We start from the raw sequence: 19,888 nt of genomic DNA on the forward strand, positions 1-19,888 counted from the left end.
TAAATATAAATATAAGGAATATAAACAACATAAATATAATACATTAAATATACTAACAAGTGTAAGAATATATTTATTCTTCTACAGTTTCACATTTGCATTATCTTTAATAACTTACACGTTATTTACAATACTTTTAATTCTTCCATACAAATTAATATCTTTTAATTAATGAAATTAAAGATTTAGTGTTTAGTGTGTTACTCAAGATCCATTCAACTACACAATTAATACTATATATTACTTCCAAGAATAATAATTCTAAACATTCAAAGTTTTGCTAAAAATTCGACTAGTAGTTACTATAATACTATCACTGATATCACTACACCGTTGTTCGTTAAACGTATTCGTTCCAAAGGGACGAACCGAATGGTCCAAACGAAGAGATGCACAGTAACAAAAGTAAATCGGATGATCGTCGATCCAATGTTTCAGCGACAAGAACTCGAGGGAACCATGGAGGGTGGAAACCGACACGGAGGAGAGAAATGAAAAAGCTCGGAAGGCTTATCAGGCGTTATTAACAGTCACCGCTCGTACCCCTGATAACGTCGAGTATCTGAACTTTTCGAGAGAGGTTAAATCTCTGGCGCAGACCAGATATAACTTCACGTTTGGAAACAATTCCGTCTCGACGTTCGTAACGGCGTTCTACGACGCTGTCCTACTGTATGCTCTCGCTCTTAAGGAAAGCTTGCCGGAAAATCCGGGCAGAGTGAATCTGGACGGTGGTAATCTGACCCGGAGGATGTGGGGTAGAAGCTTCAAAGGTGTGGCCGCGACCCTCTCTATCCAACGTCATTTCCCCATGCTCCTCCAGTTATCCCATCTCCAGTTTTCTTAACTCGTTACCGGTAATGCAATATTTCCCAATTTGCATCAGTTCACGTGCTATTCAATTTTGTTCACCGGTCACTCATTCGATTATGAAAAGGGACTTGAAGAACTTTTGCTCGATGTTATTTTCTTTATTGCCTCCCCTCTTGCCTGTTGTACTTTGTGTACTTTGTGAACAAACGAAGGCACGAAGGAAGGGTTTTCTGATTTTGATCGATGGTCGAAAGGGGAGTGATCGGTTCTTGTCGTAGGGGACAAAAATTTTAACGCTGGTTCCCTTTTCTTCGATAGAATCTATTGCACGGAAATTCACTTAGGTATCGGCAAAATTATTAAATCACGCGAATACTACGATTTTTCATATTCTGATAAAAAAATTCGTGCGCATATTTGACGCTGATATAAATAATCTATGCACATATTTCACGCCGCGCGCAATGTCAGCTTATAACTTTGTAATAAATTACAGCGAAATGCCTCGTAATAACGTTTTTCCCTTTTATTTTCATTTTTACAGTTCTTAACTTAATTTCTTCGACGTTTTTTTCTAACAACGTCGCGTTCACTTTAATTTTTATACCTACTTGAAGTTTTTTTCACTCGAAGTTTCTCGTTCATTTCGTTCTGCTGCAGGTATCACGGGGGATGTGAACATCGACGAGAACGGGGATCGAATAGCGGATTATTCTCTTCTCGACATGAATCCGGAGACGTCAAAATTCGAGGTAAAATATATCTGGCCGTGTAACGCGTGCGCGTATTTCGAATACGTGGCCATGTGTGTGAATCATGTGTGTCGCAGATCGTGGCCAATTACTACGGAGCTAATAAGACGTTGCAATACATACCTGGGAAGAGGATTCACTGGTCGGGTGGCCGATCGGAACCACCACCGGATACACCCACCTGCGGCTTCGATGGCTCTCTGTGTCCCGACAACTGTAAGTCTCATCCCAATGTATACTTTACACGTCACTATGTTAAGGGGATATCGACTGATTTATCAGACGATAATTTTCTTAAAGTTTCAGGTATATGCAGAACATTCTGTTTGGTTTGTTCGAATTGCTTTTAATCATCATGTTATATATAGGGATTAAATTCCACGAAAGTTACTCAAATTCATAAAAGAAGAAGATTATCTTGAAGAACTTATCTCGCGTTCCTTCTGATAAGTTTATGTTCTGCAATTTAATATGAAATACTTTTTCAAGCTAAAGTAGAGGTAAAAGTTTAAGGGATCCGGAGAGAAATACGAAGAAAGATCGTAAGCTTTATTTATGCTTCGAACGCATCTACGTGATGTATTTTTGCCTGAGTAGAATTTCTTTCGCGCGGATAGATTAACATTGCAAAAATGTTTTACCTTTCGAGATGCTTGTATTGATAGGATTTAATATAATAAATAATAAATATTATACAAATAAATAAAAAAGCTTTTAAACATAATATACAGGAGTTTGCTCGTATTTCAAAAGCTCTGTGCTCGCGAAATGAATTGTAAAATACATGGAATTAATAATAAGAACGAGCATGATGGAACATTTTTAACTCTTTGGTAACTCCAAAGAAATATTAATAAGAATAAATTATTTCACAATTGTTTTGTAATTATTAAAGTTGCATTATTTACAACTTCATGAGATCTTTATACATGAATTCTGTACGTTTCAAAATGTTTTACGAGATGCATAATTTTAGATTATTTTAATTTCGTGTCACTGTCTCAATACTTATCAACAGTAATGGCCATACACTGCTGGTCAAAAGTTTAAGACCATTATATATGTTAAGAAAGAAACTTCCATTTCTTGAACATTTTATTTAAATACTAATGTTTATAGACATTAGTTAAATAAAAAAAAAATTTGAGAAAAATTGGAAAACAATTTTTAGCGTATACTACATGCTTTTCATCAAAAGTATTCACAATCTTGCCTTTCAATACAACTTCTACTATCTCAGTCATTCTCTCAAATAATTTATTTCCCAACAATCTCCATTAGATGTTTCTCTAAGGTTGAAGAATATACTTGTTTATCAAGTTCTTCTCAAAACAACTCAGTCTGACTTAAGATCATGCTTGTTAAAATTTTTTGATCCTCCTTCTCTTCAACATAAAAGAATGCTCCGGGATCGTTATCCTATTACAATAAATTTAGAAGCAAAAGTGTACATAGCAAAATTATTTGCCGATATTCGAGATTAATGCAAGTGGTCTCGAACTTTTGAACAGTGTCCGAAATTAACGAAAAACCTAAGCATCTTTCGTTTTTTCCGATCGATCGATTTTCTTTTCCTTTTGCTGCGTAGCTTTGCCAGCGCACGCGATCCTTTCAATGGTGTTGAGCTCAATCGTCGTGGTTCTGGTCGTTGCCTCGGTCTTCATTTACAGGTAAGCTCTACCGCGATTAATCGATCGCTTTTCTATTTCCAATTAAGAAACAGGACTCGGCCTCGTTCCTTCCTTCGTTCCCCTTCCCCTTACCACCTCATGCTTCAGCATAATCCTATTAATTTCCCGAGAAATCCACAGAGAAATCATGAATTAACGAGACGTTCAGCGCGCCTTGAATTCTCACGGCTGATCTTACGTATTAAACGTGGTATTAAACGGATTGACTGCGCGTTGAAATAACCAGCGAGGTGTAACGTTTCGCCTGGCCTCGCCATTTCGAAGCTCGCGTTGTGGATTTTGCTGCAGCAACAGCGTTTGCTATTACTATGGAGAAACATTTTTCATTTCTTTTTCATTTTACAGGCACTTCAAGCTCGAAGCGGAAATAGCCTCCATGACGTGGAAGGTGCACTGGGATGATATTATCGTCGTACCGAACGCAAAAACACGGGGCTCCATGTATTCGCTGATTGGGAACAGGATGCGCGGTAGCCAACTGGTGAATACCAATTATTGCTCTTGTTCCGGGAGAGAATGGTCTCGATATGAGATCACGATTTTTTTTTCTAATCTGTATCGTTACTTTCATAATCCTAATATCTATATTATTATGTTCTTTTCATCTGTATTACATATTTCAAATATAGCAAAACGAAGTATCGTGGTTTCGTACAGACAAGTATTTGGATAGTTCCAAATTGCTGAAAATACGCAGAGATATTTATAAAATTCTGGAGAATTAGAATGGTGAAAGAAAATTGATATACGAATATCGTACGAGTTGCAAATAATTTTGTTTCATTGGTACCAGTCGAACTGATGAAATTTCTGTATCGTTACTTTCATAATCCTAATATCTATATTATTATGTTCTTTTCATCTGTATTACATATTTCAAATATAGCAAAGCGAAGTATCGTGATTTCGTACAGACAAATATTTGGATAGTTCCAAATTGCTGAAAATACGCAGAGATATTTATAAAATTCTGAAGAATTAGAATGGTGAAAGAAAATTGATATACGAATTTCGTACGAGTTGCAAATAATTTTGTTTCATTGGTACCAGTCAAACTGATGAAATTTCTGTATCGTTACTTTCATAATCCTAATATCTATATTATTATGTTCTTTTCATCTGTATTACATATTTCAAATATAGCAAAGCGAAGTATCGTGGTTTCGTACAGACAAGTATTTGGATAGTTCCAAATTGCTGGAAATACGCAGAGATATTTATAAAATTCTGGAGAATTAGAATGGTGAAAGAAAATTGATGTACGAATATCGTACGAGTTGCAAATAATTTTGTTTCATTGGTACCAGTCGAACTGATGAAATTTCTGTATCGTTACTTTCATAATCCTAATATCTATATTATTATGTTCTTTTCATCTGTATTACATATTTCAAATATAGCAAAGCGAAGTATCGTGGTTTCGTACAGACAAGTATTTGGATAGTTCCAAATTGCTGAAAATACGCAGAGATATTTATAAAATTCTGGAGAATTAGAATGGTGAAAGAAAATTGATATACGAATATCGTACGAGTTGCAAATAATTTTGTTTCATTAGTACCAGTCGTACTGATGAAATTTCTGTATCGTTACTTTCATAATCCTAATATCTATATTATTATGTTCTTTTCATCTGTATTACATATTTCAAATATAGCAAAGCGAAGTATCGTGATTTCGTACAGACAAATATTTGGATAGTTCCAAATTGCTGAAAATACGCAGAGATATTTATGAAATTCTGGAGAATTAGAATGGTGAAAGAAAATTGATATACGAATATCGTACGAGTTGCAAATAATTTTATTTCATTGGTACCAGTGGAACTAACGAAATTTCTCTATTCTACTCGTATCTCGTAGCTTTCACTCTGATGTAACGATCCAAGTTCCTTTCATGTCGAGGAAAAGATCGGTGAATATGAAATGTACGTTTACTTTTCGAGCACTGTGCTTACAAAGGAAACGTGGCAACAGTTGTTTGAATCTTTTATAACATGACGGTACTTTATAGCGCCACTTAGGTAAAATTGCTGGCACGAACCAAATATGCTTAAAAGATTTACAAATGTTCCGTTTCAATTGTGGTAGTACACTTTGCGTAAACTTTCGTAGTTTTCGTGCTCTGTTTTACTAAACTAAGGAAATCTCAGTTTACGCTCACGGTGGAAGCTTTTCTTTACATTGTTGCATTTTTCTTTTTTTTTTTTAAGCGTAAATGGGATCTTCCTTTGCTCTCTTCTATGCATATTTTCGAAACATAGAAAGCAGAGAAATACTCGCGTGACGCATTTGCGCCAAAGGCAACTAGAAAGGAGTCCAAACCAATATGGCTTTTTCTTTCGTTGCAGACCATATACTCGGACGAAAACATTAGTTTACCAGGTGGGGTAGATAGAAACGTCTACATTCCAACGGGAATTTACAAGGTTCGACTTTACTGACGGTAAAGCAGCGCGTCTCTAGATACATTATCCATCACCTTATCCGCATATATGTTGTCTTTTATTCATTTTTCTCTTCTTCATCTTCTCTTCTTCTCCCTTTTGTCTCACTTTTATCGTTACTTTCCTCGTTTCCTTTCAATTTTTCTTCTTTTTTTTTGCTTCAAATTATTAACACGTTCGCTACCACAAAACATTGGAGCAGACATTAAATAAAAACTTAACTTAGCTTGAACTCTGCATTTGTTTTTAAAAAATATGTTCTTATTTAATGGGATATAACAGTGTGATAAATATTTCATAGTCATGGTAAGTAAATCTTAAAGCACGTGATGAAAAACATGGTGATATATTTTGCTGGAAAATATTTTTAAAACAGAAAGATGTTCTGTTTTTAAATTCATTTTAATCATGAAGTTAAAACCAGAAAACGAACAAGCAAGTAGTGATCTTTATATGTTGCTGGTATCGAACGTGTTAACTTGCGAATTGCAAAGGGAAACGTGTGTAAGAATCAATTATTTTTGTCGATAACACGTGTAAATACGACTCGTCACAGAATTCTAAGGTGGCCATAAAAGTGATACCAAGGAACAAGGTGGAAATATCACGGCCTTTGTTGCTCGAATTAAAAAGGGTGAGTACCTTCGTCCTTTCTTCATAAAGTTTCTAAAATGTTTGTGAACAACCGGATTGGTCTCGCGGTACAGAAGCTTTCTTTTCTGTTTTATTATCTTTCGAATTATTATTGTCGGCAGCAATAATATAATAATTTTATCTATTCTCTTCGCAGATGAAAGACCTTCAGCACGATCATTTGGTGCGGTTCTATGGTGCTTGCGTCGATCCTCCGTACTGCTGCCTTTTAACCGAGTATTGCCCAAAAGGATCACTTCAGGTTCGTTGGATTTTACTTGTTACGACGAATTTGAGAATTTCGACCGAGTGCACTTGAATCTGGCCAGTTCTAGAACGTGCATGAAAAATCGACAGTGGGTTATTCCACGTGCGAAAATAAATCGGAAATGTAAAATAAAATCTTCCCATAGAGCGCTTCGTGTCCGAGCGGATGAAATTTGAATATTTATTAAAAGTACACCCGCGCCGAGCCAGTCCTCAACTATACAAATCTTATTTTTCTTGAAAACGACGAATTTTGTTTCAAATTTTTCTCGCATTTTTAAACGTTCTATATATTCTTTAACTTTACATATAAACATGTACACAAATGTAATAATATATAATATAAATTTAATTTATTTATAAATGTAATATAAAATATATAAAATATATAAGTATATAAATATAATAATATATAAAATATATATGTATATAAATATAATAATACAATAATAATACAATAATAATAATAAATAATAATAATAATAATAATAATAATAAAATAATAATACAAGTATATTTTATATATTATTAAGTATAAAAAGTATAATAATACGTAAAAACCAGCCTCTTACGTTAATCTGTACGTTTATCAACGTGCGCGTGTATTTCACTTTATATACACATAATGATACATATCAACGAATCTTTCGTTTATCACTTACAAATAAACAAGTGGCCAAAAATTCATAAACGAAATCCTCAAATTCAATTTTCTCGAGATGACTACGCTTGGGGCAACAAAATTTTATCCTTCGTGCATCTCACCCTGATCCTTTTATGAGAAAGGCACCCCCGTTTCTTTATAACTTTTCGGTTTCATCACCGTATATATACCGGTAAGGTTTTCATTATGTCACATATTGAACGCCGGTGTTCGTCACAGTCGGCTGCAGTTGCAAATTATTAAACAAGGTTTCCTTATTTCATAGCGGCAATTTCATATGTTCCGGTAAACGTCCTGATGGTCATAAAACGGGATAGACGGGTAGGTGATAAAGTCTCGTTGGGCGAGAAACGACGGTTGTTCGATAAAAGCAGTTCGCCGTTAGTTACACGTATGTAGCTGTCTGACTGCAGGTTCTCCCTGCAGTCGGTAGGAGGAGAAAAACGGGATTAACTTTGTTGCCCGGCGTGCATTCGTTATCGGGCTCGATTAAAAATTTAATCAAAGTTCCGAGATCAAAGTTTACTTCTTCCCCTGAACCCGATTCGATTCGATTCGATTCGACTCGATTCTATTCGGTCCGGGTGAATGAATCTCGCTGCGACGACAGTTTAACATGTGCTCTTCCTGTTCATCGCGGCAGGATATATTGGAGAACGAGCAGATCAAACTGGACCGCGTGTTCCGTGGATCACTCATCCACGACATCGTCCGCGGGATGGCGTATCTTCACGCGTCCGAGGTGAAGAGTCACGGTAACCTGAAGTCCTCGAACTGCGTCGTTGACTCGCGGTTCGTCCTCAAGATCACGGACTTTGGATTGCACGAGCTGAGGAAAGCGAACACCACCGACGAAGACTACGAGGATAGTTACGCTTATTGGAGAGGTGAGCGTCCACCGAGAATGACAAAACTGGACAAAAGGAGATTTATATAGTATAGAGGAACACTATAATTTCCTCTTTTTTTATTCATTTTATTAAATCGTATATATCCTAATACTTAATAATGTATACTCCTGTATACTTAATAATGTATACTGTATACTCCTGTATACTTAATAATGTATACTCCTGTATACTTAATAATGTATACCTAATACTCCTGCACAAATTGAACATCTAATAAATTAATGTACTAAATATTATCTTTTATCATGTTAGTAATAGCGCTTGAAGTATATTTTATATATACGTTCTCTTATCTTTTAATCTTTCTTTTGTCCGTCACTGTGCACTACATCTGGGCAAAATTTACTTTAAATAACAATTTTAAAATAAATATTTCAGGCAATTATTAATTTGATAGATATTGTATTTCAAACATACTGGACATACTTTACATGGAATTAAAACAAGAAATGACTATTTGAAATAATTCAGTTTGTTATCCATTATTTTTAACAGTGTTATTTGACGAATAGTGTTACTTTCATCCATTCGACACTAGTAAGTGACAAATTATCTCGTTTCAAAGGGAAAGTTATTACCAGGGATAGTAACGAGAGCATCCATCAATACGCGCATCAACTTTGTCTCTGTGTGCTAAAAGTTTGGTCAGAGAGGTGAGTTACTCTCAATGTGTAAACAAGAGTTCATCGAGATGCTAGCACGAATCAACTGGAAGAAATCGACATATTTGTCTCTCTCTCTCTCTTTCTCTCATTCACTCTACATTGAAAGTGTGACTTATGTGAGATTAAACGATCATAAAATATCGTTGATTGTTGCAGGGCAGCTGTGGACAGCTCCGGAATTGCTGCGAATGGAGAGGCGACCGCCGGAAGGTACTCAAAAGGGCGACGTGTACAGCTTCGCCATAATCGTTCACGAGATCGTGGTACGTCGAGGACCGTTTTACTTAGGCGACGACTGCGACATTTCCCCAAAGGGTAAGTGCCCTCGTGCACGTTTCTGTCAACCACCAATCGTGTCACACATTTCACGAGCCACGGGACGGAGAAATTCGTGTGAAGCGACACGTGTCGAATCTTTTCGACTATTTAGGTAACAAAATGTTCTAAAGTAGTCGCGATCTATATCGTGATTTGTTCAACCGGTCACAAGGTTTAAAAAAAAGAAAAAAACCCTTACCTTAATTCATTTCATCACGCGTGTGTTGTTCAGGGAAAAATATTTGAACGCCGTCGTCTTTGCCATAAATCGATCAACGCGGACGACCGACCAACCGGTAAGGGAGTTTCGTCACCGCCGGTAGAGAACAGCGAAGAGTGATTCGTATCGACGGTGATGCCCCGGTTGTGCATGGTTGGTACGCGAGGGCCGACGAAAACGACGATAGAGCTCGTAGGAGAATCGAGTCGTGGCGGACTGGCGGGCGAGTTAACGGCGCGGCGGTGCCCCCGGATCGATCGGTAACGAAGTTTACGAGCTTTCGCAAGCTCGGTTTCGTCGCGAGCGTGCAGGATCGATGAAAGGATGGAACGTGCCACAAGTAGGCTGGGAACGTTTCGAGACCGGGGTTGAAAGCTCAGTCGAAGCTTTCACGCGTCCTGGAACGTACACGGGTTTCCGCACGAGCGCTTCCTCGTCTTCCTCTCCTCTTCTTTCGTTCGTTCGTTCGTTCTAGCGTTCTCTCTTTCTCTCTCTCTCTCTCTTCTCGACCTTTGTTTTCCTTTCTTTCTTTTTTTTCTTTTCCTTTCGTCGTACTCGTATCCCGTACGACACCGGGGGAGAGACATTGGGTGAGTGACAACACGTGAAATCGACGTTGGGCAATAGCCAGCGACATCACAGCAATCGTGAGGCGATCTCCGGTACGCGAAACGCGGCTAGGACTCGGTTTCGCCGGTCCCACCACCCCGTTTAATTAACCCTTCTCGGCGAGAGAGAGATCGAGAAACGTGCGTGTATGTGCGCGCGTGCCATCATGCGTGCTGCGTGTCCCGATTGTTTGCGTGTCTGTGTTGTGTGGCTGCGTGCCTACATGCCTGCATGCCTGCATGCCTGCGTCTAACTCGGTACGTGCTTGTGTTTACCAATCGTTTGACCGTTCCATTTACGCGGCCCGATTTTCCTTTTTGCTCGATATTCAACCACCTCCCCCCTCCTCCTCCTCCTCCTTCTCCGCCATCTAACTCGTCGCCCCCTCCCCTTCCCACCTCCTCTTCCCACCAACGTCGCCTTTTCAACCCTCTCCAACCCTCTCCCACCTCTCTGTTTCCCTTCCTCGCTCTTTCTCCCTTCTTTTCCCTCTCTTCCTTGCTCTCTCTCTCTTTATTTGAGTCCTGTCGTCCCCTTTTATTCTCCGCCACTCTTTTCTTTTTCTTTTTTCTTTTTTTTTTCTTCTTTCTTTCGAAGCCAATTACCCTGATTTCGCATCCGATTGATCGATTATTTCATACTGGGACGAAAACTTCGAAGCCCCGATCGTTCGCGAAACTGCTCGTTTCTTATTCATGGATGGCGAGTTACGATCGCGGGGGGAGGAAGGAGGTGATGAATCGGTTTCCGGAGCGAAAAATCGAATAAAATTTTTGGTCGCGGGCACGGTCGCGATTACGTGGACGAGGCTGAGATGTTCGCATTCGTCGGACTTCTCTCGCGAATGAGAGATAACGTCGTCGAAAAGTCAATATAAACAGAGAGAGAGAGAGAGAGAGAGAGAGAGAGAGAGTGAGAGAGCGTTGCATAAGCGGGGAGAACGATTTGCTGGCTGCTCGCTCTCGGTTCTTGTAAATAACGATACTACGCGACGCGTTTGGGCTCCTTCGTCTCGCCGGAAGTTTTCAATTTTTTTCGTGAGAGCACGCAACATCCGGAAACATGTTCCAGCCGATGGATAAGAGAACAACTCTCGTTAATAATTAAGGGGGGATAACTCGAATCTACGGTTTCTATCGGTGGTGACCGATCATGGTCGTGAGAATGATGAAATTTCCATTATTTTTTTTTTTCTTTTTTTTTTTTTGAGAACGTAATACTTGAATGTGATTGAAAAAGAGATGTAATCGAAAAGCAACGAAATAAGTAAAGTTTTCGGGAAACGAGAAATGCGATCTGTTGAAGCAGAAACAGCTTTTAGAAAGACAATAATTAGCTTTCTACCATCTGTAACTGGATAAGGGATGATTAAATGAAATTTCAATTTCTCGGGAACGTAACGTTCGAAGGGGGACAGAAGATACAGTCTAGTCGGGGAAAGAAGCACTTCTCGTAAGTGAAAAAATGCGTAACTCGATGTCAGCTGGTTGAAGAGTAAAAAGTTGAAATTGTAGAAAACGAGAGGATTCTTTCGTTTATTCCAGAGGCAAAATAAAAATAACCGTCTGTTCTTTCACTCTCTGTGTCACCATAGAAATTTCATGTGATTCGTCACACAATACCGTACGCAATCAGAATACGTTTGTAATTCAAGAATCGTTCTTTGTCACCGTTAAAATTTTATATACAAGACCGAGAACAATGACAATTCACTCTTTGTGACGAGCAGAATTCGCGAACAACCGAGCTGTTCAAAAATCGTTCTTTCGTTTTTCTATCACGTCGAAAATTTATTAATTGTATGTACGTACAGTGAACGATGAAAAATTGTCGATACTTTGAACTATTGTAATTTCGTGTAACAATTTATTTATGGGGTTCATAAAGTCCACTTTGACAGTTCTGAGTTGCTGTTTTTAAAACAAAAAGAAAGTTTTTTATATTGCGTAACAAGTGAAAAAAGTAAAGTAATTTTCTTTCTCGAAGATCGTGAAACTTCGAACGTTAGAAAACGTCTGAGAACATTGAGAAATTTTTTTGTACAACGAGCTCGAAGGTGGAAATTTTCCTTGTACAATCTTAAAATCTGCTGTCAAATCTTTCATCGTTTCATCGAACTTTGAACATTGGTAAAGTAAAAAAAAAAAAAAAAAAGAAAACGTTAGGATCTTCTTGAACTTGATCGTTTAGTTGTAACATTCAAAATCCGATAAAATGGTGAGAAAGAAAATTGTACAGCAAGTTTCAAGAGATCAAGTTGCAAAGATTAAGACTTCGATCTTTCGAATCGAGGATGGAATCTAATTAGAATTTTTCTCCGTAAAATTCTACAGACGTTCGAACTTTTACCGTAAATCGAGAATAAAAGTGTACCTGGCAATTTCCACCTGTTACACTGGATGTAAAATATTCTCGAAAAGAAAAGAGAAGAAGAGAACAAGCCGGGATGGAAGCGAGGTGAAAGCTTCGCCATTTAAGTTGAAATTGAATTGGATTAATATATGATACTTTTTTTCTTTACAAAGTCATAACAGTTTCAAAGTATCGACAATCTTTTTTCACCCTCGTTCGTTCGGTCGCGCTTTTCACCGCGGATATTAAACGCGATATTAAATGCGATCAATCATCCCCCCGGAAGATCATAATAATAACGACGATCTGCAAATTGCAGTCGCATTTAATCTGACGTTCGAATATTTCACGCCGATTGAACGACAACTGTCGCGGAAAACGCGTGTGTAATCGCGTGAATGAAAGAGAGAGAAGTGTAAATGAGTGTCAGAGAAAGAGAGAGTATGAGAGAGAAAAATGGTAAATTCGATTGGGTCGTTGGTTAAGAAATACAGGGAAAAGATAGAGAAAGAAAGAGGAAGAGATGGCGGACAGAAGCAACACGTCGAGCACAAGTAGTTTAACGTTGCCGGCGATGCCTGGCGCCAGTCCCGACGGTGGGGCCAGCCCTCGAAGGGCCGTCAGTCCCTTGCTCGAAGTCCGTAGGCCCCACTGCACCCTCAACTGCGAAACTTGCAACGCCTTCTTGGAGGATTTGTACCGACACAGTAGGTTGCATATTTATCATTCACCTGTCACCTATCCACCGTCTTCCGTTGAAGAAGATTCTTACGGTCTTCCCTCTTCGATTCGACTCGTTTCGCTTCTCGAATCTATCCTGACTCGCCTCGTGCGTTACTAATATTTGTTTGTTTCTTTGGTAGACTTCCGTATAACGGGGTTCATACGGTTGTATGAATTCGCATTTCGTGGGAAGTCGTGAGACTTTGTGTAGTCTCACGATAAAATATAAAATATAAAATAACATGATTGGATTGAATGATTGTTGTCTATGTTTCATCAAATAGGACAGATTTATTTTTTAAATATATAATATATTTTTATATATAAATATATATATATATATTTTTTAAATATGTAGCATTATATATAAATGTATAATATATTTTTATATATAAACATATATATTTTATATAAATATGTAATATATTTTTATATATGAACACATATATATTTTATATAAATATATAATATATTTTTATATATAAATATATATATATATTTTTTTTTTTGAAATATGTAGCATTATATAAATATATAATATATTTTTATATATAAACATATATATATATATTTTATATAAATATATAATATATTTTTTTAAATATATAGCATATAGTGAAGAGCGTAACTGTATACCTAAATTTTTTATTCTGATTTACAATAAAAGTTACAAGTGTATTTTGCACAATTAACAGCAACAGAAATAATTTTTCTAAGCTGCTTTATCTGTGAAAAAAAATACATCGTTACAATTTTGCACTGTTATTTTAACGACAAATTTTTTTCTGCTTTAACAATTTACTAGCATTTGATCTATGAGCTTTTTGCTTTTGTGACGTTACCAATAGCTTCCTTGCCTTGGCTAGACAAGCTATATCTCGGCATGCTTTCTACAAGGTGTTGACAAAAATCCATTTCTCCTCGACTCTTTGCTGGAGTTGTGTAATTTCGATGATGGTGTAGCTTCATACGAAGTTTGCATTTTTTGTTTTAAGAATGCCCATAAATTCTCAATGGAATTGAGATCGAGGTTTTGTGCTAGCCACTCTAATGCAGAAAATTTTCGTGCCTCCAACTATACTTTTGAACGTTTTTTCACTATATGCTTTGGGTCCCGATCATGTTAAAAAGTGACCATTTCTTTTTTTCTTCCACATTCTATTGATTCAAAACACACACACACACACATACTAATGAGTGAGTGGTATATGTGTGTCATTTTTAACATTTTAAAGTATGTAAACAAGAAATATACGTAATCTATACAAAGTCCTTTTCATTTCATAGAAATTTAACAAAAGAAGCAATCGGACAAATTTATCATGCAATTAGAATTGCAATGTTAAAATAATGTAACGCTCTAGCGACTAGAGGAAATTTCATTTTTAATTCATCGGCACGTTGTATGAAAGCAGTAGTTGCAATATCTTTGGCGCGTTATGGGAACTCGCGTTATACGGGAGTACTATACACGAAAAGTGATTCTGACTGTGGCGACGCGTGAATCGCGTTCGACCAAGCACGGCTTGTTTCACTGTAACGAGCGGTTAAGTAGTGAGAACAGCGATCGAACCGACACGATGATATAATATAACACACTGTGTCACTATTTTAAGTACTTGATTTCTTGCACATACTACATAGTGATTGAAAAAAGTATTTGAATACTTGTCACACAATATCAAAATTGTCATTTCACTAAATTTGGCCGCGGAGTTATTACAGTAATATTAATTAAGAATATTAATTTCAGCTCTTTGTTAATATTTATTTCAAATGTACCACGTTACAGATAATTGAAATAAATTTCTAGCCCATTTCTGTCGATTCTTTACCGAGGGTAAAATTTATAAATTTGATTTCGTGTCCATCCAATTGTCGAACAAGATTATTAATTGCAACTTTCACTGAATCTACGTAAACATTCGTGTCGCCAAATTGTCGTATCGATCAAAATTTACACGTGAAAACGTTATAGAAATTTTTGACTGATTTTACAATGTTCACATAAATTTGTCGTGATACGTGTATAAACGAAAACGAGACGGTTGAATCAATGTGTCCGTGCAGAAATCGAATATATAAATTGAAGTTTCGGATCGTGTCGCGTCGCGAGCTTGTCTCTTCCTTTGTTCCAGAAATCGTGGAGGGAGTGAAAAGAGGCGGAGGTTCGCCGTTGAGGCCTGCGATCGACGAGTCCGCCGTCGAGGAAGAAGTAAGCTTCTCGTCACTTAACACTAGAATATTCCAGCATATTCACGCTTTTGTTAACTTGTTGAAATCTCGCGTACGATTTATCGTACGATTGCTTTATTATTCGAAACATTTTTTTATTTTATTATCTCGACAAGTAGATTCATAACGCTGCGTTTCTGGTGATTCGATTGATTTCTCGTAGAATACATAAATAAATGTGCTTTTTATTCTGTTACGAATTTTCTGCGTCAAAAGGGTCAGGCGATGATTTATCTTAATGCTGTAAATATCCTCGAAATTTCTTTAAATCTCGTGAAATTGTCGCGTTTAGGTAAAGACGCAGCGAGAAGAACAGAAATGTCGACCATCTAAATATTTATGGAATTTATCTTCACGTTGAAAAATGTATAAATATGAATTGAATGTTAATATTTATGTCGAGAAATAATGAATGAAATGAATAATAAATATATAAAATATAGATATAATAAAAGTATAAAGTTAATGTAGTGAAAATATAAAGTTTAGTTAAATCGGAAAGAACATTAACATAAAATATTAATATAAAATTAGTATAATAGTATAAAACATTTATATAAAATATATCGCTGATCCTTGACGAATTAATACTCTTTGATACTTTAGCCGTCGGTAATTGTAATGTTAAACTCACCAGAAATTTCGCGACCATTTTGTGCAGGTCGCTACGTTAATGAGGCGATGTTGGGCTCAAGATGCCGCCGACAGACCCGACTTCCCCGCGCTCAAACAAACTATACGGAAAATTAACAAGTGAGTGACTACGTTGATAAGAAAACGTTCCTTTGATAGCTGTGTTTTTTTTTTTTCTTTTTTTTTGAAAAAGAGAACTCGGTCCAAGTGTAATCGCGGATGGTAAAGTCGTCAAACGGAAGAACTGAGGAAGAAATAAAAGCAGCGAGAAAGGGAAGTAAAAAGTTCGGAGCAACTTCCTTTTTTCCCCACTGCTGTTATATACACCCTTATAAGTATTAAAAACCCTTCTTGACTACGTAATGACATTGCAGTTAATTTCGCGAGTTACAAATCATCGGTTGTCTCTTTACCATCCCGTAATTTTAAATCAAATAGAATGATCAAACGACGTAATTAATGTAATTAATGGCATTTGCTCGTGATGTTTCATCTCTTTCATTGTCAAACTTGTTGTTGTATCTATTAACACATTAACGGGCTCCAATTGATTTTCTAACAGGCAAGAAACAGAAGAAATAAATTTTGTTTGACATTACGATTATGTTTTTACTGTCAATGTATTATTTCATGCTTCACATTTAATACGATAATAGAGAAAGGATTTTTTTTTTATCCCCCTTTTAAACTGACTGAGTATTCACTTGTAAAATTTCACTTAGAAACATTTTGTTTCATTTACGCAAGACGTAACGTTCGAAAAATTGAAAGAAACTAATAACTATTCTTGTACTGAGTTCACAAAGAATTATACGTATATTTGTTCTAACAGTGTGGAGTGTCCTACAGTTTAATAACTCGTGCGTCTAAAATTATATAGATTTTAAATTACGAGGCAGTAATTTTTAAAGATATTAACCAAGAAGTTTACCGAATAATTTATCAAATTTACTTTGTTTCCCCCCCCGAGTGTTTTAATACTTGCGAGCCGCGGCGTTGTACTTTCCTTCCTCATTTTTCTCACCCTCGGCAGCCACTCTTCCAATATTGACGTAGTTGTCAGCTCTCGCTAAAGTCCGTAGCGATGGCCTCCCTCTCGAGATGTTTGCGAATTCATATAGAAAAGATTCTTAATAGAAACACGTCAGCGGGCCACAATTGGCCGCGAGCTTTCCTCTTTCGACGAGGGCCTGATATTATTTTAAAAAACGATCAGCATTATTCTTCAACTTGGCTTGAGAGGAGTTTGAAACATTTTCAAATGGAACTTTGCAAACGGTGTAACCGAGTTATAGTCTTTAATATGATAATGAAGGAAGAAGAAAGTATCGTGTGCTTTGCGTTCGATTTGAAAGAGAAAGATATCAAAGACGAGGTAATGAATAGAATGACTCTGAGTTAACGAGAAGGTATTACATAAGGGCCAATTTCAAACAAGCTTTTAGAAAATATGACAGAATATTGACATACGCACGCGGCTGAATTATGATAATTACAATTGAGAATATTTATTCGTTTATATTGTTATGTTATTTAATAATTGAGTCTTGAACAGAGATGTGACATTTGCCACATTCCGAGATTATTCGTCCCTCTTTTCCACCGATGATGTATTCTGATGAAATATTTGCAATCTGATTTACAGAAAATGTAATAAATTCTTCCATTCTAATATATGAATAAGAATCGCACGAGCCAAACACAGTAAAACTCCGGAAGATGAATAGTTTTATATAGTTGAAGTTCATCAACACTTCTTTCTATTACCGATTTCTCGTAGCAATTACGAACCCAACCATTTAATCGGTAATTTAATTCAAATAAAGTTCCACTGTGACTTGTCTTCAAAATTAAATAGCCTAAAAAAATTGAATTTGGCAAATCATCTACTCTGTCGCTTCAAAGTTAATACCTGCAACGTCTGTTTTGCAAAAAAAAAAAAAAAAATGGACGAATTACTGGAAAATGATTTTGCTGTCCGTTCGAAAAAACAGCAAGAGCGTTTTCTGGAACGACGAGTCGAGAAAGAATTCTCTCCGGTTTCAGAGATTACGAGAGCAGTAACATCCTCGACAATTTGCTCTCTCGTATGGAGCAATACGCAACGAACTTGGAGACTCTCGTGGAGGAACGTACCGCGGATTACTTCGAGGAGAAACGTAAATGCGAGGAACTGCTGTACCAATTGTTACCAAAGTAAGCAGAGTAATCAAAGTAAGAGGTATTGCTCAGTTATTGTCGCAGAGCAATTGGCCACACTTTTAACCCTGTGCTTGTCCATCGCTTCGACAATAACGTTGCGTCGCTTCCATGCACGATATACTCACTCAGATGGAATTTAAACGAAACTTTCAGATCTGTCGCGTCCCAGTTGATACTCGGCCAAAGCGTGATAGCCGAAACGTACGATCAGGTGACGATCTACTTTAGCGATATCGTAGGATTTACGAAGCTCTCGGCCGAGAGTACGCCTCTTCAAGTGGTGGACTTACTCAACGATCTGTATACCTGTTTCGACTCCATCATCGAGAACTTTGACGTTTACAAAGTAAAGTGACAACAACTTTCTAGTACAATAGAATCTTGATTGCCAAAACACTGATAGAGTATATTATTCATTGATTAATTGTTCATCCACGTCCGTCATCCGTGATTATCGAAAATTTTTCTTGTTGACACTTTCTTTAACTTCTCTTTAACATGACTTTAATGTTGACTGCCACGTTGGCTCGATGGAGCCAAAATAAAATGAATATCGTCAACTAAAACGTTATTTGAACGTCACAGCTAGAGGAGAATTCACTGTTCAACGATTAAAAATTTTAATTAAAATATTATATGTTGTATCACGAAAGTTAGAACAATGAAAATTCTTTTGTGGCCCTCTGACAATATCGTGTGAATCTAACGTGGCAGTCAGCGTATTAATATTTATATAAACGATGTTTATTTTAATATTGATATTTATTTAATATAATATTATTAATTAATGTTATATAAATATTAGATTGTATAAATATTAATATTATTAATAATATTTATTTAATATAATATTATTAATCAATATTATATAAATATTATATAGTATAAATAATATTAATAATAATATTATTGATAATATTTATTTAATATAATTAATATTCCAATATTTTAATATCAAATTTAACATTTTAATATTTATATAATAGATTTTTCTGAAGAAAGAACGAAGAAAAATCATTCAATTATCATTGTATACGAGTGTGTATTGTTGCCAGCCGTTCCGTGAAAATTCGTTTCATGTTTCTTCCCAGGTGGAAACAATAGGCGACGCTTACATGGTTGTGTCAGGATTACCGGTGAGAAATGGAACGAATCATGCCAGGGAAATTGCGAGAATGAGCTTAGCATTAAGAGATACCGTAATGACATTTAGCATACGTCACAGACCGAACGAACAACTGAAACTTCGAATTGGGATGCATTCTGGTAAAATATGACACCGAAAACTTGAAAATTCAGCAAATAATGAATGAATCGTCGTTATTAATGCGCATGCTTTTATTAATTCAGTTACACGCCGATGTTAGCAGTTATTATACGCCAAAGTGTTGAAAGTCTTTCGTTTTTATTTGTTGAAACTTAAGGTTTGGTTAAGGTTACTCGAGAGTCAAGATACTTGAATTCTAGAACCGTAGTACGATTAATTAGTATCCATAAACCGATATGTTACGGCTTTCTTGTAACCTGTGTGTGTGTTGCCGCAACTTGCATATTACAAATTTCGTAGATACGAAAGACTAGTCGCAATTTCAGGACCTTGCGTGGCTGGTGTAGTTGGTTTGAAGATGCCTAGATATTGCTTATTCGGAGACACCGTCAATACTGCATCTAGAATGGAGAGTAACGGAGAAGGTATCTGACGCCGATCATTTTATCGAAATATCTCCTAATCCTTACGTGATGAATCTTTTGTT

The 19,888-nt window shown here is 36.5% G+C and overlaps 1 protein-coding gene across 4 annotated transcripts in view; it reads left to right on the forward strand.

The window, feature by feature from the left end:
• LOC122533404 (atrial natriuretic peptide receptor 1-like) overlaps window positions 1–19,888 on the forward strand; it is a 34,900-nt gene that overhangs the window by 13,756 nt on the left and 1,256 nt on the right. For all 4 annotated transcript variants that reach the window (XM_043663057.1, XM_043663062.1, XM_043663077.1 and 1 more), the window contains 16 exons: window positions 439–773; window positions 1,474–1,565; window positions 1,643–1,781; window positions 3,154–3,235; window positions 3,602–3,737; window positions 5,607–5,684; window positions 6,259–6,336; window positions 6,493–6,597; window positions 7,910–8,153; window positions 8,999–9,157; window positions 15,203–15,279; window positions 15,961–16,052; window positions 17,979–18,128; window positions 18,288–18,480; window positions 19,226–19,400; window positions 19,728–19,826. In XM_043663057.1, coding sequence (XP_043518992.1) covers window positions 439–773; window positions 1,474–1,565; window positions 1,643–1,781; window positions 3,154–3,235; window positions 3,602–3,737; window positions 5,607–5,684; window positions 6,259–6,336; window positions 6,493–6,597; window positions 7,910–8,153; window positions 8,999–9,157; window positions 15,203–15,279; window positions 15,961–16,052; window positions 17,979–18,128; window positions 18,288–18,480; window positions 19,226–19,400; window positions 19,728–19,826 — 2,234 coding nt within the window. The remainder of the gene's footprint in view (window positions 1–438; window positions 774–1,473; window positions 1,566–1,642; window positions 1,782–3,153; window positions 3,236–3,601; window positions 3,738–5,606; window positions 5,685–6,258; window positions 6,337–6,492; window positions 6,598–7,909; window positions 8,154–8,998; window positions 9,158–15,202; window positions 15,280–15,960; window positions 16,053–17,978; window positions 18,129–18,287; window positions 18,481–19,225; window positions 19,401–19,727; window positions 19,827–19,888) is intronic.

Source organism: Frieseomelitta varia, unplaced genomic scaffold, assembly GCF_011392965.1.
Source record: "Frieseomelitta varia isolate USP_RPSP 00005682 unplaced genomic scaffold, Fvar_1.2 scaffold_146, whole genome shotgun sequence".
NCBI classification, from domain to species: Eukaryota; Metazoa; Arthropoda; class Insecta; order Hymenoptera; family Apidae; genus Frieseomelitta; species Frieseomelitta varia.